The 23,987-nt window shown below is 48.1% G+C and overlaps 3 protein-coding genes across 6 annotated transcripts; 2 read left to right on the forward strand and 1 right to left on the reverse strand.

Annotated features, from left to right (window-relative positions):
- Nucleotides 1-2,312: 2,312 nt before the first annotated feature.
- On the reverse strand, nucleotides 2,313-5,430 carry LOC103631655 (uncharacterized). The gene is made up of 4 exons (XM_020547089.3): nucleotides 5,182-5,430; nucleotides 4,635-4,683; nucleotides 3,317-3,646; nucleotides 2,313-3,233 (listed from the first exon to the last, which is right to left on the reverse strand). The coding sequence occupies exons 1-4, from the start codon at nucleotides 5,328-5,330 to the stop codon at nucleotides 2,706-2,708; spliced, it is 1,056 nt and encodes a 351-aa protein (XP_020402678.2). The 5' UTR covers nucleotides 5,331-5,430; the 3' UTR covers nucleotides 2,313-2,705.
- Nucleotides 5,431-12,251: 6,821 nt separating this feature from the next.
- On the forward strand, nucleotides 12,252-16,581 carry LOC100277112 (uncharacterized). Of its 4 annotated transcripts, none has more exons than XM_035965699.1 (10): nucleotides 12,252-12,529; nucleotides 12,641-12,699; nucleotides 12,809-12,849; nucleotides 13,232-13,263; nucleotides 13,591-13,643; nucleotides 13,982-14,018; nucleotides 14,315-14,371; nucleotides 15,835-15,911; nucleotides 16,083-16,156; nucleotides 16,276-16,581. In XM_035965699.1, exons 1-10 carry the CDS (start codon nucleotides 12,446-12,448, stop codon nucleotides 16,293-16,295), a joined length of 534 nt encoding a protein of 177 aa, XP_035821592.1. In that variant the 5' UTR covers nucleotides 12,252-12,445; the 3' UTR covers nucleotides 16,296-16,581. The 4 variants fall into 4 exon arrangements, with proteins under 4 accessions (XP_035821592.1, XP_035821593.1, XP_035821595.1 ...); NM_001150772.2 differs by having other exon boundaries at nucleotides 12,342-12,529; nucleotides 13,615-13,643; nucleotides 16,276-16,559; XM_035965700.1 differs by lacking the exon at nucleotides 16,276-16,581 and having other exon boundaries at nucleotides 15,991-16,156.
- Nucleotides 16,582-17,582: 1,001 nt separating this feature from the next.
- Nucleotides 17,583-20,444, forward strand: LOC100193951 (Thiol-disulfide oxidoreductase LTO1). The gene is made up of 7 exons (NM_001139020.1): nucleotides 17,583-17,722; nucleotides 17,838-18,114; nucleotides 18,463-18,719; nucleotides 18,812-18,924; nucleotides 19,240-19,387; nucleotides 19,636-19,773; nucleotides 20,015-20,444. Exons 1-7 carry the CDS (start codon nucleotides 17,630-17,632, stop codon nucleotides 20,108-20,110), a joined length of 1,122 nt encoding a protein of 373 aa, NP_001132492.1. The 5' UTR covers nucleotides 17,583-17,629; the 3' UTR covers nucleotides 20,111-20,444.
- Nucleotides 20,445-23,987: the final 3,543 nt, after the last annotated feature.

A 23,987-nucleotide genomic window follows, 5' to 3' on the forward strand; every position in this document is an offset into this window, starting at 1 on the left:
CCGGGCTTCAAAATCTTGGCGATGATGAACGGCCCTTCCCAGGGAGGCGTGAGCTTGTGGCGTCCTCGGGCGTCTTGTCGTAGCTGAAGCACCAAGTCCCCCACCTGAAGGTCTCGGGACCGAACCCCTCGGGCGTGGTAGCGTCGCAGGGACTGCTGATACCTTGCCGAGTGTAGTAAGGCCATGTCCCGAGCCTCTTCCAGCTGGTCCAGTGAGTCTTCTCGGTTGGTCCGGTTGCTTCGGTCGTCGTACGCCCTCGTCCTCGAGGATCCGTATTCTAAGTCTGTGGGCAAGACAGCCTCGGCCCCATAGACTAGAAAAAACGGCGTGAAGCCCGTGGCTCGGCTTGGCGTCGTCCTCAGACTCCAGACACCGAGGGGAGTTCCTTCATCCATCGCCTGCCAAACTTGTTGAGGTCGTTGTAGATCCTCGGCTTGAGTCCCTGTAGAATCATGCCGTTGGCATGCTCTACCTGCCCATTCGTCACGGGGTGAGCTACGGCGGCCCAGTCCACCCTGATGTGGTGGTCATCGCAGAAGTATAGGAACTTCCTGCCGGTGACCTGGGTGCCGTTGTCGGTGATGATGGAGTTTGGGACTCCAAAGCGATGGATGATGTTGGTGAAGAACGCCACCGCCTGTTCGGACCTGATGTTGTTTAGGGGTCGGACCTCAATCCACTTGGAGAATTTGTCGATAGCGACCAGCAGGTGCGTGTAGCCCCCGGGTGCCTTCTGCAAGGGACCGACGAGGTCCAGACCCCACACAGCAAACGACCAGATGATGGGTATTGTTTGCAAGGCCTGAGCGGGTAGGTGCGTCTGCCTTGCGTAGAATTGACACCCTTGGCAGGTGCGTACAATCCTAGTGGCATCGGCCACCGCGGTTGGCCAGTAGAAACCCTGTCGGAAGGCGTTTCCAACGAGGGCTCGAGGTGCTGCGTGGTGGCCGCAAGCCCCCGAGTGTATTTCTTGTAATAACTCCTGACCTTCGGTGATGGATATGCATCGCTGGAGGATGCCTGAGGGGCTGCGGTGGTAGAGCTCCTTTCCGTCACCCAACAAGACAAACGACTTGGCGCGCCGCGCCAGTCACCGAGCTTCGGCTCTGTCGAGGGGTAGCTCTCCTTGGTGGAGATACTGCAGGTACGGGGTCTGCCAGTTTCGATTAGGCGGGACCCCATTCCGCTCTTCCTCGACGCGCAGTGCCTCACCCTCGGGGGCCGAGGGTGCCTCAGGCTGAGCCGAGGGCGCCTCGGGCAGGGCCGAGACCTTCTCGGGCTCAGGCGTGTCATCGGTCTTGACGGAGGGTTGATGTAGGTCTCAGGAGAAGACGTCCGGAGGAACTGTTGTCCGCCCCGAGGCTATCTTAGCTAGCTCGTCCGCAGTCTCATTGTATCGTCGAGCGATGTGGTTGAGCTCGAGCCCGTAGAACTTGTCCTCCAGGCGCCGAACCTCATCGCAGTAGGCTTCCATCTTCAGGTCGCGACAGTGGGAGTTCTTCATGACTTGGTCGATGACAAGCTACGAGTCGCCACGAGCGTCGAGGCGCCGGACCCCTAGCTCGATGGCAATGCGCAACCCGTTAACCAGAGCCTCGTACTCGGCCACGTTGTTGGACGCCGGGAAATGGAGGCGCAACACGTAGCGGAGGTGCTTCCCGATGGGTGAGATGAAGAGCAGGCCCGCGCCTGCTCCTGTTTTCATCAGCGACCCGTCGAAAAACATTGTCCAGAGTTCCGGTTGGATCGGAGCTGCTGGAAGCTGGGTGTCAACCCATTCAGCCATAAAGTCCGCCAAGACTTGTGACTTGATGGCCTTCCGAGGAGCGAACGAGATTGTCTCGCCCATGATCTCCACCGCCCACTTTGCAACCCTACCCGAGGCCTCTCGGCACTGGATGATCTCTCCCAGGGGGAAGGATGACACCACAGTCATCGGATGAGACTCGAAGTAGTGTCGCAACTTTCGCCGCGTCAGAATTACCGCGTACAGTAGCTTCTGAATTTACGGATAGCGGATTTTGGTCTCGGACAGTACCTCACTGATGAAGTAGACCGGCCTCTGGACGGGCAATGCGTGCCCCTCTTCTCGTCTCTCGACCACGATCGCGGCGCTGACCATCTGAGTGGTAGCGGCGACGTAGATCAAGAGGGCTTCTCTGGCAGCGGGGGGCACCAAGATGGGCGCGCTTGTAAGGAGCGCCTTTAGGGTGTGTTTGGTTCAAGAGTGTGTTGGAGTAGAGCCACTCCATTCCAATTCCAGGAGCGGAGCCGTTCCGCTCTGTGTTTGGTATTGTAGAACAGAGCGGTTCTATTTTTTGTTTGGTTCCGGAGTGAAGTAGAACGGATCGGCTCCATTCTTTGTTTGGTTCAAGAGTGGAACTAGAGTATAATTTCAAATTGTAACACACTATGATCAACATACAACAACTCATTACCATCACAATGTTCTCAACAATGCGGTTACATATGAGCAGCCACATTCAGCACAAAATACTCAACATATGAGCAGTCCAATATAGTGTGATTCCCAGTTCAATATGGCATCAATCACCATCCCAAAATACAACCACCATGACATGCAAGAATATCCAAAGAGCTTTGTTCATGGATACAAATGCATGTCTCAAAATCATCCATACCACAAGAGTCCATGACTACTCAATAGAATCATCCAACTAGGTCTACTTAAGTACCTAGGAAGCCTACATATTCTTGTTCATGAAATCGGTCATCATTGTGATCTTGTAAAGCACGGACACATTCATGAAACCATTTGCAAGATTAGGATCACCAAGCATATGAGAGTAGTACCTAGACTTGTGCTCAAGCTCAAATCTCGGAAGGCTGTCCACCGCTTCAAACAATCCGTTTGGCAAACCTTTACTTGCTGCAGCCTTTTCAATAGCATTAGCTATAGTTTCAGCACCACTTTGAAAGGCTTGAACCAAAGGATCTGCTCCACATTCATCCTTCTTAGCTCTCTTGGATGGTCTACTAGGTCCTCCTTCGTCCCTCTTAGGTGGGCTGCCTTCCTTGTCATTCAAACCATTAGTTGGTGTCCCAATGTTCTCCATTTCTTTTTGGGTATTCAACTCATCTACTCCAAGAGGGTCATTTGAGGTCTTCACAAACCTTCCTGTTGTTGTACTATTACCATATATTGTTGCTAAATTGCCATAGTAAGGTAATGGTTTGTTGATGTACTCATCATCCCCCTTGTTCTTGTCATTCTAGCATGAAACAACCATGTTAGTACTCACATGACAGCAATAATACAAGCAAAAGAAGGATAAAAACAACACTAATATATTACCGCAAAGTGGGTTGTGTACTGCTCATGGTCCATTGTAACCATAAATAAATCTTCATCCCAACCAGACCCACTTTCAGCCCTAAGTTGATTAATCCTAACGTACTTCTTCTTCACTGTCTTCAAGTGGTTAGAAATTTGCTCAGCAGTCCTATTAAGTTTGAAATGCTCATTCAAAGCTTTAGCACAAGCATTGAGGTGAACCCTCTTGAAACCACCGGTGCTTGTTTTGATGCCATCCACTACAAGATTGGCAAGGAAAACCTGCATAAAGTTGGATTGGCTTGCTGTCCAAACAGCACCACCTTTCCCCTCTCCCTCCATTGGATCAAGCTTTGTAGGAAAAATAAGTAAATGCATTTTCAGCAATATAAAAGGTACATAAATGGTACATTGAAATGAAAATTACAAAGTTCAATAGAAATACAACCACCATGTCCATAGAAATTAAAGTACATAAGTTCATAGAAATAAAAGATACATAGATTCAAATAAATAAAAGAAACATAACATCAAGTCGTGCTGCCATAATATTGTTGATGATCCTCCCACATAGCATTGGCGATTTCTTGCCTAAAATCAACCATAAAAGCATGATCTTGTGCTTGACCATGTGTTGAGGTTTGATGAGTGATAGAAGGAAGTGTATCATCGGACTCCAGTAGGATAAGCTCATCACCACCATCTTCTATGACCCAATTGTGAATAATGCATGATGCAACCACAATTTCTACTTGGGTTGAGAAAGGGAAAAATGGTATAACATCATCAAGAATTTTGAATCGCCTTTTCAAAGAACCAAATGCACGCTCTACTGTAATTCTGAGGGATGAGTGCCTAAGGTTGAACAATTCTTTCTCATTTTGAACAGGGTTCACACCCCACTCATTCAAGTGGTACCTTACACCACGAAAAGGAGGTAGAAAGCCTCGCTTAGCTCCATAACCAGCATCAACTAGGTAAAACTTGCCTACCATATAAGAACATGTATGTGAGCTATAGAACTAGATACAATTTACAAAAGTGACATCATTCCTCCAAATTTTGTCATTAAGATATTCAAATCTTTTCCTATCCCTCTCATCAATAGGTCCATAGGTAATTTGTCCTACCGGTGCATGAGCATGACGGTTCATATTTGTAGACCTAATAACCATCGCCATCATACAAAGCATCATGTGAGCAGCCGCAACATACACAAGAATTTCATTGTCATTGTCCATCTAGAATTACACACAACAAAGATGATATTATCAAGACATAAAGCACATCAAGATACAATATCAATAGCAAAATAGAGGTATGGTAGTAATGGTAATACCTTGCGTTCCTGTGTAAAGTTCTTGGACCAAAATGAAGGCGCAGAAGACCTGTTAAAAGAGAAAAATTAACAATCAACGTTCAATATCGCAATATGGAAGAAAAATTAACAATCAACGCAGCGCTTCCCGTCGTCTCCCCAACCAGCCCGCCGCCCCTGTGCCTGTGCTTGTGCCCGCCGCCCCGCCGTCCCAGCAACCGTGCCTGCGCCCCGCCGCCCCAGGCTGCCGCCCCTGCCTGTGCCCCGCCTTCCAAGGCCGCCCGCCGCCCCTGCGCTGCGCGCCTGCGCCCCATTGCCCCAGGCAGGGCTGCGGCGCCCCGGCGACCAGCGGTCAAGCCCAGCGCCCCGGCGCGGCACCGGTCTGCCCGCAGCCCCAGGCCGCCCTGCCAGCGGCTCCATCCAAGGCCGCCCAGCCAGGCCCTGTCGGCTGTCGTCCTGCTGATGGCTGCCTGGCCGGACGGAGGGAGCTGATGGCTGCCTGGCCGGACGGAGGAGGAGGAGGAAGGGCTGGACGGGATGAGGAGGAAGGGCCGGCGGCAGTGCTTACCTGTGGCGGCGCGGGAGGAGACGTTGCGCGGGAACAGCGCGCGGGAGAAGGCACAGACGCGCGGGAGAAATCACGCGAGCGCGCTCGGGACGGAGCCGCTCGGTCCGCTCATTTTGGAGGTCTCTCGCGGTCCAGCATCTTTGGAGCATATTCGCTTGTTGGAACCGCTCCGCTCCGGCTGCTCCCTAACCAAACAACCGTATATTGTGGATGGAACCGCTCCATGCTACTTCACTCTCCATCCAAACAGCACCTTAGGTTCCCGAGGGCTTCCTCGGCCTTGGGGATCCAAGTGAAGCGCTCGGTCTTCCTTAAGAGGCGGTACAGAGGTAGGCCTCTTTCGCCGAGGCACGAGATGAAACGGCTCAGAGCCGCAATACATCCCATGACCCTCTGTACTCCTTTCAAGTCCTTGATGGGCCCCATGTTGGTGATGGCCGCGATTTTCTCCGGGTTGGCCTCGATGCCTCGCTCGGAGACGATGAACCCCAGAAGCATGCCTCGGGGGACTCCGAAGACACACTTCTCGGGATTGAGTTTTATGCCTTTCGCCTTGAGACACTTGAATGCCGTTTCAAGGTCAGAGAGGAGGTCGGAGGCTTTCCTCGTCTTGACTACGATGTCATCGACATAAGCCTCGACCGTTCGACCAATGTGCTCTCCGAACACGTGGTTCATGCACCTTTGGTATGTCGCACCCGCATTCCTCAAACCGAATGGCATAGTAATGTAGCAGTACATGCCAAAAGGTGTGATGAAAGAAGTCGCGAGCTGGTCGGACTCTTTCATCCTGATTTGGTGATACCCTGAGTAGGCATCGAGGAAAGACAGGGTTTCACACCCAGCAGTGGAATCCACGATTTAATCGATGCGAGGCAGAGGGTAGGGAACCTTCGGACATGCTTTGTTTAGACCAGTGTAGTCTACACACATCCACCATTTCCCACCTTTCTTTTTCACAAGCACAGGATTGGCTAACCATTCGGGATGGAATACCTCCTTGATGAACCCTGTAGCCATCAGCTTGTGGATCTCCTCGCCTATGGCTCTGCGCTTTTCTTCGTCAAATCGGCGCAAAGGCTGCTTCACGGGTTGGGCTCCAGCTCAGATATCCAGCGAGTGCTCGGCGACATCCCTCGGTATGCCAGGCATGTCCGAAGGACTCCACGCAAAAACATCAGCGTTCACGCGGAGAAAGTCGACGAGCACTGCTACCTATTTGGGGTCGAGCTCGGAGCCGATCTGGACCTGCTTGGAGGTGTCGTTGCTGGGGTCGAGAGGGACGGACTTAACCGTCTCAGCTGGCTCGAAGTTGCCGGCGTGGCGCTTCGCTTCTGGCGCCTCCTTGGAGAGGCTCTCCAGGTCGGCGATGAGGGCCTCGGATTCGGCGAGGGCCTCGGCGTACTCCACGCACTCCACGTCGCATTCGTACGCGTGTCGGTACGTGGAGCCGACGGTGATGTCCTCGTTGGGGCCCGACATCTTGAGCTTGAGGTAGGTGTAGTTGGGGACGACCATGAACTTGGCATAGCATGGTCTCCCCAGCACTGCGTGGTAGGTTCCTCGGAACCCGACCACCTTGAACGTGAGGGTTTCCTTTCGGAAGTTGGAGGGAGTCCCGAAGCAGACGGGCAGATCGAGTTGCCCAAGGGGTTGGACGCGTTTCCCGGGGATGATCCTGTGAAAGGGTGCCGCGCCGGCCCGAATCGAGGACAGATCGATCTGCAGGAGCCCGAGGGTCTCGGCGTAGACGATGTTGAGGCTGCTGCCTCCGTCCATGAGGACCTTGGTAAGCCTGACGTTGCCGATGACGGGGTCGACAACGAGCGGGTACTTCCCCGGGCTCGGCACGCGGTCGGGGTGGTCGCCCTGGTCGAAGGTGATGGCCTTGTCGGACCAGTCTAGGTAGACTGGCGCCGCCACCTTCACCGAGCAGACCTCCCGACGCTCTTGCTTGCGGTGCCGAGCCGAGGCATTTGCCACTTGCCCACCGTAGATAATGAAGCAGTCATGGACCTCAGGGAACTCTTCTGCCTTGTGGCCCTCCTTCTTGTCATTGTCGTGGGCTCTGCCACCTTCCGCCGGTGGCCCGGCCTTGTGGAAGTAGCGCCGAAGCATGACGCACTCCTCAAGGGTGTGCTTGACGGGACCCTGATATTAGGGGCACGACTCCTTGAGCATCTTGTCGTACAGGTTGGCGCCTCCGGGAGGCTTTCGAGGGTTCCTGTGCTCGGCGGCGGTGACAAGGTTTGCATCGGTGGCGTCGCGTTTCGCTTGCGACTTCTTCTTGCCCTTCTTCCTCGTGCCGCGCTGAGCGGACGCCTCGGGGACGTCTTCCGGCCGGCGCCCCTTAGGCTGCTTGTCCTTCCGGAAGATGGCCTCAACCGCCTCCTGACCAGAGGCGAACTTGGTGGCGATGTCCATCAGCTCGCTCGCCCTGGTGGGAGTCTTGCGACCTAGCTTGCTCACCAGGTCGCGACAAGTGGTGCCGGTAGGAACGCGTCGATGATGTCCGAGTTGGTGATGTTGGGCAGTTCGGTGCGCTGCTTCGAAAATCACCGGATGTAGTCCCACAGGGACTCTCTCGGCAGCTGGCGGCAGCTTCGGAGATCCCAGGAGTTCCCAGGGCGCACGTATGTGCCCTAGAAGTTGCCGGCGAAGGCTTTGACTAGGTCGTCCCAGTTGGAGATCTGCGCATGGGGCAGATGCTCTAGCCAGGCTCGGGCGGCGTCGTAGAGGAACCGGGGAAGGTTGCGGATGATGAAGTTGTGGACTGAGGCTGGCAGGCCATTCCACCCAGCTGGCAGGCCAGCCGGTAGTCCGCCCAGCTGGCAGGCCAGCCGGTAGTCCGCGAGCCACAGTTCCGGCCTTGTCTTTCCCGAGTACTTGGTGATGGTAGTCGGGGTTCGAAACCGGGTCGGGAACGACGCCCGTTGTATGGCCCGGCTGAAAGCTTGTGGATCGGGTGGTTCGGGCGAGGGGCTCTGATCCTCCCCGCTGTCGTAGCGTCCCCCACGCCTGGGGTGGTAGCCTCGGCGCACCTTATCGTCGAGGTGGGCTCGACGGTCGCGGCGGTGGTGCTCGTTGCCGAGGCGTCCCGGGGCCGCAGGCGCTGTGTTGCGCGTGCGCCCGGTGTGGACTGAGGCTTCCCGCATGAATCGGGAAGTCGCGGCGCGATGCTCCGGGGGTACCCTTGCCTTCTGGAGGCAGAGCTTTCGGCCCGTCGGACCGCGGCATCCTCCAGGAGATTCTTGAGCTCTCCCTGGATACGCCACCCCTCGGTGGTGGATGGTTCCGGCATCGCTCGGAGTAGTATTGCTGCTGCAGCCAGGTTCTGGCCGACCCCACTGGAAGCCGGGGGTAGCCTTGCCCTGGCATCATCGGCGATGCGGTGCTCGGCCTGCCCACTCCTGCCCGATATTCTGCCGGAGCTGCACAAGTTGTCCTGCTTCCTCATCGAGCCTGGCCTGCATCTCGCGGATTTGCTCGAGCTGTGCGTCCTGACCCCCCGCAGGGACTGGGACCACAGCTAGCTCCCGAAGGATGTCAACGCGAGGCGCAGGCCTAGGGGGATCGCCGTCCTCCGGCAAACCAAGATGGTTGCCTTCGTCGAGACCCCCTAGATCGACGTGGAAACAATCACGACTTGGGCCACAGTCCTCGTCGCCGAGGCTGTGGCTACTATCGGAGCAATCAGAGAGGCAGTAGTCACATGCGGTCATGAAGTCCCGCATGGCACTGGGGTCATCGAGACCAGAGAAATCCCAACCAGAGTTAGGCTCGTCATCTTCCTCGGAACCTGGGGGACCGTAGGTCGAGACAGACGTCAGTTGGTCCCAGGTTGACCACATATGGTACCTCGAAAGGTTCAGATATGCCTTTATGAAAGCATCCACCGAAGCGGGATCGCTCGGTGGGTCGAAGCTGAATCTAAAAGGCACAGGATAGGAAACAGACGGTACCTCTTGATCGACGGATGGTGACGAAGTCGCATCAGGGACGGGTTGCACCGTCATCTCAGGTACGAGGCTAACGCCCAGCAAGTCCTTCACGAGCGTGCTGGCGTCGTCCGTCTGCTTGGGGTTGGCGTGTTGTGGGGAAATGACGCTCGTCTTCGTCTCAGACGCGAGGTCAACGCCCGACGTGTCCCCCGCTGGGGCGCCGGCGCCGTCGACTCGCTCGACAGCCGACGAGGTGCCGCCTCCTGCTTGGCCATGGTTGCCCCACCTCCTCCCCCGTCGGCGGGGAAGGTGACGGGACAGACCCGGATGTTGTTCTTCCGCCACGTGGGGAAGACGTCGTCGATTCCGCCGCCGGCGGGCGGGCTGACGGCCGCCATTGTCGTTGTCGCGCGGCGGAGGAAGGAGTATCATGTCGTAGCTGCCGTCGAGGGACATGAACTCGAGACTCCCGAAACGGAGCATCGTCCCGGGGTGGAGAGGTTTCTGGAGACTACCCATCTGGAGCTTGACGAGAAGTTGTTCGTCAACACGCAACAGGCCCCTACCTGGTGCGCCAACTGTCGGCGTTTCGACCCGGGGGGTCCCTGGACCGACGAGTAAATTGTCGCTGCGTGTCCCAGCCCAGATGGGTCGGCGCGAGACGGAACACAAGGGGGAAAACAGTAAGGGGAAACCGCGGCCTCGTGTTGTCCTGCGCCCAGGGCGGATGCGCTTGCAGTAGGGGGTTACAAGCGTTCGCGAGGGAGAGAGAGAGAGAGAGACTGTCCGCTAGCCCGTCCTCCCGCGCGGCCACCTTCTCGTACGAGGGCTCTGGACCTTCCTTTTATAGATGTAAGGAGAAGGCCCAGGTGTACAATGGGGGGTGTAGCAATGTGCTAACGTGTCTAGCAGAGGGAAGCCAGAGTCCTATGTACAGACCGACGTGGCTGTCGGAGAGGTTTTGGCGCCCTGTTCATGTGATGTCGTGGCCGTCGGAGGAGCGCTTGAGCCCTGTAGGAGCATAGCTGTCGGAGCTGTCGGGTCCTTGCTGACGTCTCCTTGCTTCCGTAGGGGGCTGAGAACCGTCGTCGTCATGGAGCACGCGGGGCGCCATCATTACTTGTTTACCGGGGCGAGCCAGATGGGACGCCGGTCTTGTTCCCCGTAGCCTGAGCTAGCTAGGGGTAGGGTAATGATGGCCCCCCTGTAGCGTGGTCGGGCGAGGCGGTGATTCCTCCGAGGTCGAGGCTGAGTCCGAGCCTTGGGGTCGGGCGAGACGGAGACCGTCGTCCGAGGTCGAGGCTGAGTCCGAGCCCTAGGGTCGGGCGAGGCGGAGACCGTCGTCCGAGGTCGAGGTGGACTCCGAGCCCTGGGGTCGGGCGAGGCGGAGATCGTCTTCCGGCGTCGAGGTTGAGTCCGAGCCCTGGGGTCGGGCGAGGCGGAGTCCGTCGTCCGAGGTCGAGGTTGAGTCCGAGCCCTCGGGTCGGGCGAGGCGGAGTCCGTCGTCCGAGGTCGAGGTTGAGTCCGAGCCCTGGGGTCGGGCGAGGCGGAGCTTCTTATGGCGCCCGAGGCTGGACTTGGCTACTGTCAGTCTCACCCTGGCGGGTGGCATAGCAGTCGGAGCAGGGCAGGCGACGCTGTTTTCCTGTCAGGTCAGCCAGTGGAGGGGCGAAGTGACTGCGGTCACTTCGGCTCTGTCGACTGAAGAGCGCGCGTCAGGATAAGGTGTCAGGCGATCCTTGCATTGAATGCTCCTGCGATCCGGTCGGCTGGCGAGGCGATCTGGCCAAGGTTGCTTCTCCGCGAAGCCTGCCCGAGCTGGGCCTCGGGTGAGTCGAAGGTGTGCCCGTTGCTTGAGGGGACCCTCGGGCGAGACGTGAATTCTCCTGGGTCGGCTGTCTTTGCCCGAGGCTGGGCTCGGGCGAGGCAAGATCGTGTCTCTTGAGTGGGCGGAGCCTTGACCTGAATTGCGTCCATCAGGCCTTTGCAGCTTTGTGCTGATGGGGGTTACCAGCTGAGATTAGGAGTCTTGGGGGTACCCCTAATTATGGTCCCCGACAAACCTATACATAAAAAGAAATATCTTATCTTACTGTGGCTAAACATGTCAAATTTAGTTAAATCTGTATAATCTTAAATGTAGTAAACTGTAGTAAGGGTTCGATTTGAGGGACTAAAGATTAGTCCCTCCTTTTTTAGTCTTATTTATGGCCCGTTTGGTTTGAGGGACTAAAGATTAGTCCCTTCATTTTAGTCATATTTAGTCCCTAAATTGACAAACAGTGTGACTAAAACTAGGACTAAACTGTTTTAGTCTCTAGTCCCTCAAGGGGTGACTAAAAGAGACTAAACCATATAAATTCCACTTTTTGTCCCTCCTTTATTTCAGTTACACTAATAGCGGGAGAATGCTAAGGGGTATTTTAGTATTCTTATGATTCGTTTAGTGTGTTTTGAATAATTTTAGTCTCTAGAACCAAACATGGTAGGGACTAAATTTTAGTTTCCTAACTAAACTTTAGTTCTTGGACTAAAGGAACCAAACGAGGCCTTAGTCCATAAATTGCTAAAGGGTGGGACTAAAACATGGACTAAACTGTTTTAGTCTTTAGTCCCTTAAGGAGTCATTAAAAGGGACTAGACTATATGAATTCCACTTTTTACTCCTCCTTTATTTCAGTTGCACTAACGAGGGATATTTCAGTCCTCTTATGATTTATTTAATATATTTTGAATATTTTTAGTCCTTATAACCAAATAAGGTAGAGACTAAGTTTTAGTCTTCTAAACTTTATTCCATAGATTAGAGGCTAAGGTCTTGTTCGTTTGTGTCGGATTGCACCCGGAATCGTTCCAGCTAGTCAAAGTTTATATAAATTAGAGAAACAATTTGGTTAGGAATCGTTCCGACCCACCAATCCGGCACAAACGAACAAGCCTAAGGGGCCGTTCGTTTGTTTCGGAATGGAGGCCTAGAACAAATTCTAACCGGTTTGGTTCTCTAATTTATATAAGTTTTGATCAGCTGGATTGATTCCTGGTCCATTCCTGGACAAACGAACAAGGCCTAAGTGAGGCAGCAAACCAAACGTTTACTAAAAATGCAAGTGGCCAAGATTTGGCTGTGCCGTCAGCCTTTGCAGTTCTAAAATTGACCATGTGATCGAAAATCCAAGCAGAAAGTTGTACCTTTACCCTGGAGGGGGCTGATGCGTCGCTTCATTTCTGCTCTTCTGCCGTCTAGTCCTTTGTACTGACCGGCGCTCCGGTCGTCTCCTCGCGCTTGCGGGTTCCCCGTCCCCACCCCACGCCGGGGGCAAGAGATGGAGAACGCGGTGGTGCTCCGGGAGTGGTTTGACCGCGTCGACGCCGGCCGCACCGGCAACATCACCGCTGCCCAGCTCCAGGTTCGCTCCCCTCTTCGCCATAGCCTTCACCCGCCGATCCGTTCTACCGTTAGAGGTGCTGAGTGCTGATCGCTAACGCGCTCCAACCGGCTGGGTTCCCACCATCACCAGGGCGCGCTCGCTGTCGGCAACCTCAACTTCCCCATCTCCGTCGTGCAGCAGATGATTAGGTCGTCTTTTCACCCCTTGCCTTCTGTTATGTTCCCTACTTCCCTCTGTTTTTCCGGGTTTTTTTTTTTTTACTTCGCGGCTAGCAACGATAACGGCCTTTTGGTGCAGGATGTATGACTTCGATCGGAATGGCACCATGAACTTCGAAGGTTAGGCGCACCATTATTGCTAAGAGCAACTCCAAACTCTATATACTTCTTAATTGCCAGGAATAGAGGTTTTGGTGGGAAAAAATATCCTTAAACAACTTCTTTAAATAGTTATCCAAATATAACCATCTTCCATTCCATATTTCTTGCTAACCAAAGATAGAAAACGAGAATGGTTAAAAGCTGAGAGTAAAAAGATATAGAATGTGATTTTATGCAAATGACTCTCCAAACGATAATTTAGAGAAGGAAATTTTGAAAAACTTTTGGAGATGCTCTAAGTGAATGAAGAGAGCTGGTGGAGCTCTAGTCTTTCATTGTGACTTATCCAGTTATGACCTATGAGTTATTCTAGACTCTTATATCTGTTTTCCCTTCGCAGAGTTTCTGGCTCTTAACAAATTCCTACAGAAGGTATGTATGTGGCTTCTCTAATTTGGATCTGTTGCGCATTTAGGAATTAGGATTAGATGATTAGTGGATTACTCACTCAGACAAGCATCTTCTGCAACAGGCAATTTTTCTGTTTCATAATCAACTGGGTCTGATATGTCTCATACCAACTAATGGCCGTGAGAATGTTATTTAGGCTTATATAAGTTATACAGAAGATGTTTCGTTATGATAATGCACAAAAGTTATGGTGTGCAATGAAAGGTATATTTGAGAGTAATAGAAATAGACTCATTGTGCTGCATCCTTAACTGTAAGTTTCTTGTGTGCGACTCATCGTAATCGCAGGTGTTTCCTGTTTCCAATTTGCAGGTGCAAAATGTGTTTTCCACCCTGGATAGGTACTGTCTTTCACTTATTTTCGTTTGTTCCCTGAACTGGCTTTTCTTTGTGCCCCCACCCTTTTAATTCATTTTTTTATAATATATAACATACTGTTAGGGCAACCCCTCCTGTTTCCTAAAAAAATTATTGACATCTCTAACATCAAGATTGGAGATTGTTCCTGCGCTTCCTGAAGTCTTTTTTTGTCATGATTTGCATTTTCATGAGTTTTAGTTTCCTCTTACCGAGCTTCTTATGTTGTTTCTGTATGTGATAGATTGTAGCTACTAGCTAGCAGCTTCTTAAGGACCCACACTATAAGTTTTAATATTCTTGGTTTTCTTGTTAACTTCAGGGGTCGTGGATTTCTAAGTCTTGAGGAGGTGTACCAGGTAATATGTTAGTTTCTCCAGTTAGGCGGCCTGTGTATATTCAGCTCTTTCAGGTCTTTTTTGTATCAGCTAAAATAGGTTGCTAGCTTCTAAAAAAGCTCTAGCTGATTCAAACAGCCTAGCTCATAGTCTAGTTTATAGCCCATTTTGAACTATATTCAACCATCTAGCTTAAAATAAGCTATTAGCTGACTCTGTCTAGCTATTGCAGCTTATAAAAAAAGTTTAGCTCATCCAAATGGAGTCTTAGATCCTTGTGGTTGCTATACCCCCTCTTACTTCCATGTTTATTACAGGCATTAATCAAACTTGGTTTCTCGTTGGATTCACCAGCCTTCTATACTGTTTGTGAGGTAAGGAAGAGGATTCAGCTGCCTTCTACTTTGGCCCATGGTGAATCCTGTCTTGTTAAAGGGAGTTCATCCTAGGCCTGTTTAAACTTAAATCTTAACACATAAGTTATTTGTCCTAAGGCTGTCTCCAGTAACGTCCCCTAAATTTTGTCCCTAAAAGAATATTCCATGTCCTTTACGGAATCCTCTAAAAGATTTTGTCCTCTATATTTTCTGCATCTCCAGCAACGTCCCATAAAATCGATCCTCTATATATACAGTGTTAACAGAATCCACTAACTACCATATTTATTCATTCTTTTTCATATAAGTTGATTTGGACCGCTTGTCATTAAAAAATAATATAATTAACATTTTTTAATACAACAAATGTGCGAACGTATATATACTATGAAAACAAATAACAAAATTTTTTAATACATATATATTGTAAAATTGAATTCGAGAACACGTTCTAAATTTGTATTTCACCTTTTTGACTTCACTCTCCTTTTCCATGCGTACAAACTGCTTCCATGCGTACTAAAATGACGAACTCCAACCAGCAACATACTTTATTCATTTTCGTTCTACACAAACCTTTCGTCAAGCACGTAGATCGCATTAAGCCCCGGTACTGCCTGCTGTGGCTGCGAAGCAAGGACCGTGGAGCAGATGACTAGGCAGAGTCGTGAGGGAACATGAAGCATGTCTAGGGCGACGAAGAAAGAGTGCTCGAGGGCACGACAGTGCAGCAGGTCCATGCCACCGGCGGCAACATCGCCGGAGGGCCCAACACGGCTGCGCGAGCGCACACCTGTTGCAGTAGATCGGGTGACACCACAGGCAGCGCAACGGCGACAGTCGTCTAGCCTTGCCACCATCGTGCAGTCGTCGTCGGAGCCGTACGCCATAGACGAGGTGATGCATAGCGAGCACGACGGGAAGTTTCCAAGCCGGGACGGGAGCGAACAGGCGGAGACAATAGCGAACGAAGCAAGTGCGCCAAATGTAGCGGGCGAGGAGGACCCTCTATATTATAGCGATGCTTTTACCGTGCCTTGCTGGGGGCATACAGGAGCTCAAAAAACGCTAAATTTACCGTAGCGAACCCTTTACTGGGTGTTGTTGGAGGCAGCCTAAGCTGTCTTTTCTTGCAATCTGAGCATTTTGGTTAAACCAGTGTTGCTTTGGCTGCAACCTCCTAGTTGAGTTGTTGTACCATCAACATTTTATGGGAGGTTGAAATAGGTCATACAATTTAGTCAACTGAGCCAAGGGTGTATGTAAATCTAGGTAGTTTACCATCTTGTTCACTTTCTTCCAGAAGAAGAATACTACTAGTACTCTAGCACACTGTTCTTTCTTTGCGGTACTGCACTATCACATTAATTTCCTTGTACACAGCTTAAACCTAGTAGTGAGGAAACATTTTTTATTTCGAGCACCATTTTTTATTCAATAACATACTTGGGTGTTCTCAGAGCTTTGACAAGAGCAAGAAGGGCATGATTCAATTGGATGAGTTTATATCACTCTGCATTTTTGTTCAGTCAGCTCGGTATGTTCTCCCTGACACCTAGAATCCTTGTGCTTTCTAGTTATCTTGTTTGTTGAAAAGTATAGTTCTACCTGTGCAGTTTATATCTGGAGTATTTTCTTGGGTTCTGTGGTGAAGTTTTGTCCATGGTAAAGTTTTGTGTTTAACTAATCTACTACTACATTTATGTAGTAACCTGTTCAATTCGTTCGATACAAGCAAGCAAGGAAGAGTGACTTTAGATTTTAACCAATTCGTGTACTGCAGTGAGTTCCTATTTCTTTGTGTCTCTGTCACAGCTGCTCTATTCAGTTTTCAGACGAAAATGATCCTTGTCCACATAGAAAATGATTTTTTTGGTGTGCTTGTACGCATCATCCTACAGCGGCAAACTGCAGGATATAATGTGGTTGTACATGGGCGCCCAAACAAAAAGGTTAGCAGTGTGAAGTGCTAACCGTTCGCCAATCAAACTTCGTTTCTGAACCGGCAGCTGGGTATTGCAATTCACTGTTCGCCATCTAAGGCTTGTTGTACCATCATTTTGCCTGAATGTATTCTTGGTCACCTATTGGTCAATCCGTGTCCAGTTTTCTGACATCCTGGGCTGTATATACAGAATAAGACTTGGCAATTTGTGGCTGTATTTATATAAAATATTTCAAGTAATCCAGACATTCACTCCTTTGCATTGTGATTTCCCTTTTTTTCTGTTTCGAGGGGGATGTATGGATTTTTTCGACTTCTCTGAAATTTGAATGCTGCTTTGCAAGATTTTAAATAATGGGATAAGGCGTCTAGCAGCGGCTTTTCGTCAGGAGCTATAAAATACTATAGACGGGCTATAGTAAAAACTATTCCATATGTAAAGTTTCATGAATTTCTAAGGCTACTAGTGTATTATTAGTTTCTTTATGTAGAAAATCATTAAATACAATTAAATTTATAGAATATTATAGTTTCGACCGAAAATTGTAAATAAGTTACCAAAACTAATAAACATTCTATAATAAGATAACCTCAAGTCCCCATATAAAAATGATAAAGTGAAATATTGATTATATTGAAACTTAGATGTTTAGAGTTATTTCACATATAACTCATGCAACAAGTGAAAGTAAAATAGAAAAATGATGGCATCTTATGAATTTTATGGTCTAAATATTTTTGAGGAATATAAATGGACATATTTACGCCTCCGTAAATTTTATTGATTTTCTAAGCTTATTAGTGCATTATTAATTTCTTCTTCAAAAAATCATCAAAATGCACACATGTATTTGAAAAAGATATCCGGATATCTATCCGGATATCCGAGAAGATATCCGGATATTCCGACATATATCAGTCATCCTATATTCGTATCTGATATCCAAACTATATTACTCGATTCCAAATCCAAAAATACAAATATACTGTGGATATTCAAAAAGCCTATACATCCGAATAATTAACCTCTTCGAACGATCAGATACTCAAATAATATCCTATCGGTACCGTTCACGGCGTTCCTGTGGCTGCACCGCGCTGGCGGCGATGTGTAATGTATTTGTGGGCCAGGCTGGTTATGGATCAAACAATAGGCCCACTAGAAGATAGGCAGGCCCATCCACTACCAATCCATGAGGAGTGGAGTCTAGAGATAGAGAGCCCCTGGATCGCTGCTCTGGGGTGCAGGCGTGGTCGCGTGTAGTCAGCTCGCCTTGCCCGCTCTAATCGGTCACCACTGACCTCCGCCCATGGCGACCATGTCTGCAGCCCTCGCCATCTCCTTACCGTCGCTAACTCGCGTTGCCGTCGCAAGTACGCCCTCTGCTTCCTCGCGCATCAAGGTACAAGCCCATGACCCCTCCTCTCCGCCCTCCTAGCTTCACCCCTCTTCCCACCTCCTGTTTGGCTCGACAATTCTGTGGTGCTATCCATTTTCGTGTTCTCATCTTCGCGCAGAGAGCCACACAATTCAGGTGCTGCGCGGATTCTTCTTCCCAGGAGCAGGAGATCTCCGGCGCCCCTCCCGCCCCGCCGCTGGACAAATCTGCAAGATCGCCCCCTTCCTCTCTGCTGGGCATTTCCACGAGCACCTGGTCTGCGGGTGTCGCTGGGCTGGGGTTCCTGGAGACTGGTTACCTCACTTACCTCAAGCTCACGGGCTCCGAGGCGTTCTGCCCCATCACTGGCGCAGGCTGTGGCGACGTCCTCGACAGCGACTACTCCGTCGTCTTTGGTAATCTCTTGGTGGTGTTGCTGACAGCTTGTTGGTAAATGTGCACTAAACTGTGGCATCAGGCTCATGAGATTTAGATCGATTTGTATAAGCAATCTCTTTGTGCTTTGCTCTTCGGTACGACGGTAATCTCTTGGTTTAACCAGTTCCATGTAGTGGCTGATTATGGTATTCCTGCATTTTAGTTCCGAGTAATGGTTGATTTTGGTAATCCTTTTACAAATCAATTATATGATTGATTTTACTAAACTGCAGTATTCTAATTTGCTAAAACACTTAATCACAAATGCACAGTGCTATGCCTTTTCATTTAAGTACTTAACGGTTGGTCTCTCTTCAATTTTACAGGGATACCTCTTCCCATAGTTGGTCTGGTGGCATATGGTTTAGTTACCGCACTTTCTCTGCAAAAAAATGGAAAGGACTTGCTCCAAGGATCAGATGACCTGGATGTTAGATTGATATTGCTTCTGGTTGCTACTTCTATGGCAACTGCGAGTGTTTATTTTCTTTATATTCTAAGCACTAAATTTATTGGGGTGTCATGTTCGTACTGTTTGCTCTCAGCATTTCTCTCATTCACTCTACTCTTCATCAGAGTAAAGGTATGTAGCCACTAACAAAACTGATTGTTCTTCATTTGAGCCTGTAACTGTGTAATCCAGTTAGGTAACCATGATCACTATTGAACTTCCAGGACATCGGTTTTGAACGTATCCAGAAGTTCGCTGGCATTCAGTTAGCTGTAGCTGTCATTATAGCTCTTGCTTTGACAAACTCATATAGTTCTGCTACTACTCAATTGAAAGGGTGAGGCTTCCTTATTGATGTCTCAGATATTCTGCTCCTTAAATTGCTTTGTTTCTTTGCTCTATTTTGTTGTTCTCATAGTACACTATGTGAACTTACTACTCTCTTCATTCCAAATTGTAAGTTGTTTCGGCTTTTCTAGATACAAAGATTTTATTATGCATTTAGACATAACATATACCTAGTTAGATAACAAAAGTTATGTACCTTGAAAAGCCAAAAACGACTTACAATTTGGAATGGAGGTAGTTTATGTTTCCTTTTCTTTGATACCATTGGAAATGACTCTAAGATTCTCCTGTTCATTTTATGCAGCACAGATGATTTCGTATTACAGCCGTATGAAACAGAGATATCAACCGAATCATCCCCATTTGCCATTGCACTGGCTAAACATTTGCACTCTATAGGTGCTAAGATGTATGGAGCATTCTGGTGTTCTCATTGCAATGAACAAAAACAGGTACACACTCTTTCACCTTATCCTAACCGAATACAAAACGATTTCACAGTTGTAGAACATTATTCTGTTGCGAGGGATTGTAGTCTTGTAGATGCCAAACTTGCTTGGAGAACTCTATTATAGTGCTAGTAATATAACGATAATACGGTATGAACTTATTTGTTGATGCTGCACTGGCCAAAATTCCAAAATGAAAGAGTATAAATGTGATCAAAAAGTCTTTCCAATCCAACCAAATGTTCATGCAGATGTTTGGTCATGAAGCTACGAAAATTCTGGATTATGTGGAATGTTTCCCAAATGGAGCTGGTAAGGGAAAGAAAATGACCGCTGAATGTGCCGCTGCTGGTCTTGAAGGTTTTCCAACATGGTTCATCAACGGAAAGGTAGTTCCCTGCAGTTTTGATGTTCTCACGAAGACATGATGTGTTCCTTCCGTAGACACTGTTATGTTGAAACATGTTTTCTTGCCTGCAATGCCTCTATTTCAGTTTTTGTATGGGGCAAACTGAATGGTGCTAAACTTGGGTCACTGCCAGGGTTAAACACCTACAGTTGAAACACACTTACGGGCATTCACATTTGATTATTCTGATTTGTTTACAAGTTGATTATGTACCTTTTCAGATTCTGAGCGGTGACCAAGAGCTTGAAGTTCTGGCTGAAGCATCAGGCTTCGTTGGTGAGGGCACAGAACAACCCAAGGGAATATCGCAGAATTGATATTAAATCATTCTGAACTGAAGCTGGCAGGTTCCTGAACCAATAATCTGGATGCAGTCTTTAGATAGCAATATCCCAAATGTTCACTAGCACAGTTGCATCCGAAGGTTGCTTACCCTACTTACAACTAACCACTATAATTTGTAGCGACTGTACATGCTCTACGAGAAGAGAGAACAAACCCCAAGACAGCGTGTTGTATAACCATTTGTAGATCTAGTTTGTACTGTAAATGTGTAATCCTACGAAAACGGTCTTGTTCATTCGCTTGTATACGATGTATTGATGTTTAATGATATAAAAAAACTCGTGGGTCCCTATACCCGCTTATGTGAAGTTTTTTTTCACTACGCAGGAGGGCTGCATATCATTAAATTAAAATAGAGGAAAAAAGGCCTGAGGCCCGGGACAAACAGAACACACACAAAACAAAAACACACACTCACACCCACAAAACACACACAACATAGACATATACAACACACTAACACCCCAATCTTTCAATAGGCTTCAAGACTTTTCTTTATCCAGGGTTGAAAAGAGAGTGCAGGTTCCTGGCTCCAGCAGCAACCCACAATCTCATCTCGTCCTTAAATCCGTCTTCTAAGGTAGAAAGGCAGGGTCGAGCACCATCAAAAACACACCTGTTTCGCTGCTTCCAAATACTCCAAGCCCCAAGGATTACCATACTATTAAATCTCTTTCTTTTGCTCTTAGGAATCCTTGATGAAGCCTTTCTCCACCATTCAGCAAAGTCTGAATCTCTTCTTTTAGGACCCACAGAAGAGAGACCAATTGGAGTTAAGATACTATGCCAAAACTGTCTTGTGAAGACACAATTAGATAAAATATGTTGCACAGTTTCGTCCTCTTGGTCACATAAAACACAATTTCCAGGATGATCAAGCCCTCTTTTTTTGAGTCTGTCCGCTGTTCAACATTTATTGTTTATGGCCAGCCAAACAAAGACCTTACACTTAGGGGCTGCCCAGCTCTTCCAAATTCTTTTCCAGGGCTCAAAGGATTCCGCTCCAATGAAAAAAGCTCTATAGGCAGATTTGGAGGTATACAGTCCATTGCTGCTAAAATTCCACACATGTTGATCATTTGAATTTTAAAGCTGAAAAGAATCAATTACCTCCCATAATTGTAAATATTGCTCAATCTCAACCAGAGAGAGATTCCTCTGGATATCATGAACCCAGAAGTGAGATGTAAGGGCCTGCTGCACAGTCCTTACATCTTTAGTTTTCTTCGGAACTGCAGCAGCAATAAGGGGAGCTATATCCATAATAGAATACCCATAAATCCACTTATCTTTCCAAAAGAAAGTTGAAATACCATTACCAATAGTGGTAGACAAGTTTTAGCCTACAACATCACTTGGAATTAGGATAAAAGTGAGCGGACAAATTTAATACTTTAAAATAGATATGTATGACATTTAATGGTAATCTTTTTTATGTTATCAAACACATTATTACAAATAAAAATAAAAAATTACATAAATTGTTTTGTACATATTTGCTCTCTACAATAAAAAAATCTGTATTCGAATTGTATCCGAATTTTATATCTACTATTTGAGAATATATATATGATAAATTTGATGTTTATCCCTTATGAATCTTAGCTCAATGCTAAAAACAAAAATATGATTTTGTATAGCAGATTATATATCCTATTTATTCATAATTAAAGAAAAAAATACCAAAAAATTGATATTCGAATTAGTATCTGATTTCATCCCTACTTGGAATACAATTGTTAGCCTCTTAGGGGCTTGTTTGGTTAGAAGTGGATTAAAGAAAAATTAGTTTATTTTCTCCTAATATCCTCCAATCCACTTTAATCCTCCTAACTAAACAAGCCCTTAATGTCGAAATACTTGATAAATATTTCAGTTCCAAGCATGTTATCTTTTGAATACAAAATATTATAAACATTTGTGTCTTCAAATATGTTTGTTACAAAATATTTTACAATTAGATTCTTATTCGGTATCATTTACGCTAGTACTTTTGTTTTGGATATATCAATTTGTTAGTTTGTGTCACACTTGCACTTAAGGGTGGCGTCCTTGCATCTATTTGACCTTTGTCGACATTCTTGAAGGAGGGTAAGGAGAGCACTTTTAGGGCGTGTTTGGGAGAAGGGGACTTGAGGGAATTGAGAGGGCTAAAATATCTTTCTATTCAATATCCCCTTGCTCCCAAACAAGCCATTAGTGCCTTTGGTTTTGCTTGGAGAAAGATCAAGACCACAACTATTGATCCTAAGAAGTCATGCACTCATGTTCCTTTTAAGAGTTGTGACCAAGAAGAGGTTTGAGAAGGTGTCACATGAGTTATATGCCACTTCGCTTGACAGCTGGTGGTGTGGGTAGGAGAGGTCGTCGTCATATAGCTCAATGAGATCTTGCACAGGAGTCCTCTTGCTCTCTTTGCCTTCTTCTAGGCAGTAGGCACCTCTTTTTCCTTCGGAGTCGCTTTATTAGCTAGGTCTTGCTCTGATTTTTGCTAGGCCAAGAGCAAGGATGTTAGAAGAGTCGGAGGAAATAATTATGGCTATTGATTGATGTAGGGATTACAATATTTAGGCCAATGGTTTCCCTAATCTTAATATGTCTAATAAGCTATACATGGGCTAGGTTAGGCTAGACTCATGATACACACAACTACACATACTAAACACAATCATAACACATATATTATTGTATAACATCCCCTGTAGTTGAGACTCTAGCTACGATTGATGTTAAGACTGATCCGAAACTTCAAGAACACTAAGGATGGAAGATCCTTGGTGAAGATATTAGCAAACTATGATCTGGTCGAGACGTGGAGGACATAAAGGTCGTCGATTGCAACACACTCATGGACAAAGTGAATATCGATCTCAACATGCTTTGTGTGCTAGTGCTGGACGTGTGATCCTAGTGAGCGGGCTATAGAGTTCATGGAGGAGCTAGCGAGGCTAGATCGCCACTATTGGTGACGACATTATACTCAGCCTCTATGCTGGAGCAGGAGACCATGGGCTCACACTTGGAGGACCAAGAGATGAGGTTGTTCCCAAGGAACATGACGTAGCCTCAGGTGTACTATGGCATATCCTTAGGGCTTGTTCGTTTGTGTCGGATTGGTGGGTCGGAACGATTCCGAGTCGGATTGCTTCTCTAATTTATATAAATTTTGATTAGCCGGAACGATTCCGGGTGCAATCCGATGTAAACGAACAAGGCCTAAGGCCTTGTCGTTTGTGTCGGATTGGTGGCTCGGAACGATTCCAAGCCGAATTACTTCTCTAATTTATATAAACTTTGATTAGCCGGAACGATTCCGGATGTAATCCGATGTAAACGAACAAGGCCTTAGGTGGATTGGCGGGTGTTTGGGCTCCTGCCCAATCAACATTGATGTAGATGAGTAGCTCATGGGTGGAGTACTGTCGAAGAAGAAGCCCGTAGTCGAGTGTACCATGGAGGTATCGAGGGATAAACTTGATAATTGTCAAGTGCAACTCCCACAAATCATGCAAGTGGAGTCGTACCTACTGGAGCACATAGGCAATGCCAGGCTTGGTGAAGCTAGGATACTGAAGGGCACCGACAAGGCTCTAGTAGGCAGTAGGGTCAGTAACCCAGAGATCATCACCAAAGGCCTTCACCAATGTGTCCACTAGAGTTGCACATGGCTTACAATACCACATGTCAGTGCATGTTGGAGCGAGGACAAACCTACCCCTCGACCACCCTCATTTGTCCACTAATCAACTGCCTAAGTGCCTGACAGGTGAAGGTGAGCGTCGGAGATAGCGCCCTTGCAACGACCACAGCGGTCGAAGGCCTCTTCCCCTCGGCATTAACAATGGTGGG

Source organism: Zea mays, chromosome 1, assembly GCF_902167145.1.
Source record: "Zea mays cultivar B73 chromosome 1, Zm-B73-REFERENCE-NAM-5.0, whole genome shotgun sequence".
NCBI classification, from domain to species: Eukaryota; Viridiplantae; Streptophyta; class Magnoliopsida; order Poales; family Poaceae; genus Zea; species Zea mays.

Bases quoted from the DNA above. Each gene is read 5' to 3' on its own strand.
- LOC100193951 (NM_001139020.1), top strand. From the start codon at position 17,630: ATGGCGACCATGTCTGCAGCCCTCGCCATCTCCTTACCGTCGCTAACT. The intron at 18,115-18,462 runs GTAATCTCTTGG...TCAATTTTACAG, and splicing joins CGACTACTCCGTCGTCTTTG to GGATACCTCTTCCCATAGTT. The intron at 19,388-19,635 runs GTACACACTCTT...ATGTTCATGCAG, and splicing joins ATTGCAATGAACAAAAACAG to ATGTTTGGTCATGAAGCTAC.
- LOC100277112 (XM_035965699.1), top strand. From the start codon at position 12,446: ATGGAGAACGCGGTGGTGCTCCGGGAGTGGTTTGACCGCGTCGACGCC. The intron at 12,530-12,640 runs GTTCGCTCCCCT...CACCATCACCAG, and splicing joins TCACCGCTGCCCAGCTCCAG to GGCGCGCTCGCTGTCGGCAA. The intron at 13,644-13,981 runs GTACTGTCTTTC...TGTTAACTTCAG, and splicing joins GTGTTTTCCACCCTGGATAG to GGGTCGTGGATTTCTAAGTC.
- LOC103631655 (XM_020547089.3), bottom strand. From the start codon at position 5,330: ATGCTCCAAAGATGCTGGACCGCGAGAGACCTCCAAAATGAGCGGACC. The intron at 3,647-4,634 runs GTATTACCATTA...TTTCCTACAAAG, and splicing joins ACTTTACACAGGAACGCAAG to CTTGATCCAATGGAGGGAGA. The intron at 3,234-3,316 runs GTAATATATTAG...GTTTCATGCTAG, and splicing joins AGTACACAACCCACTTTGCG to AATGACAAGAACAAGGGGGA.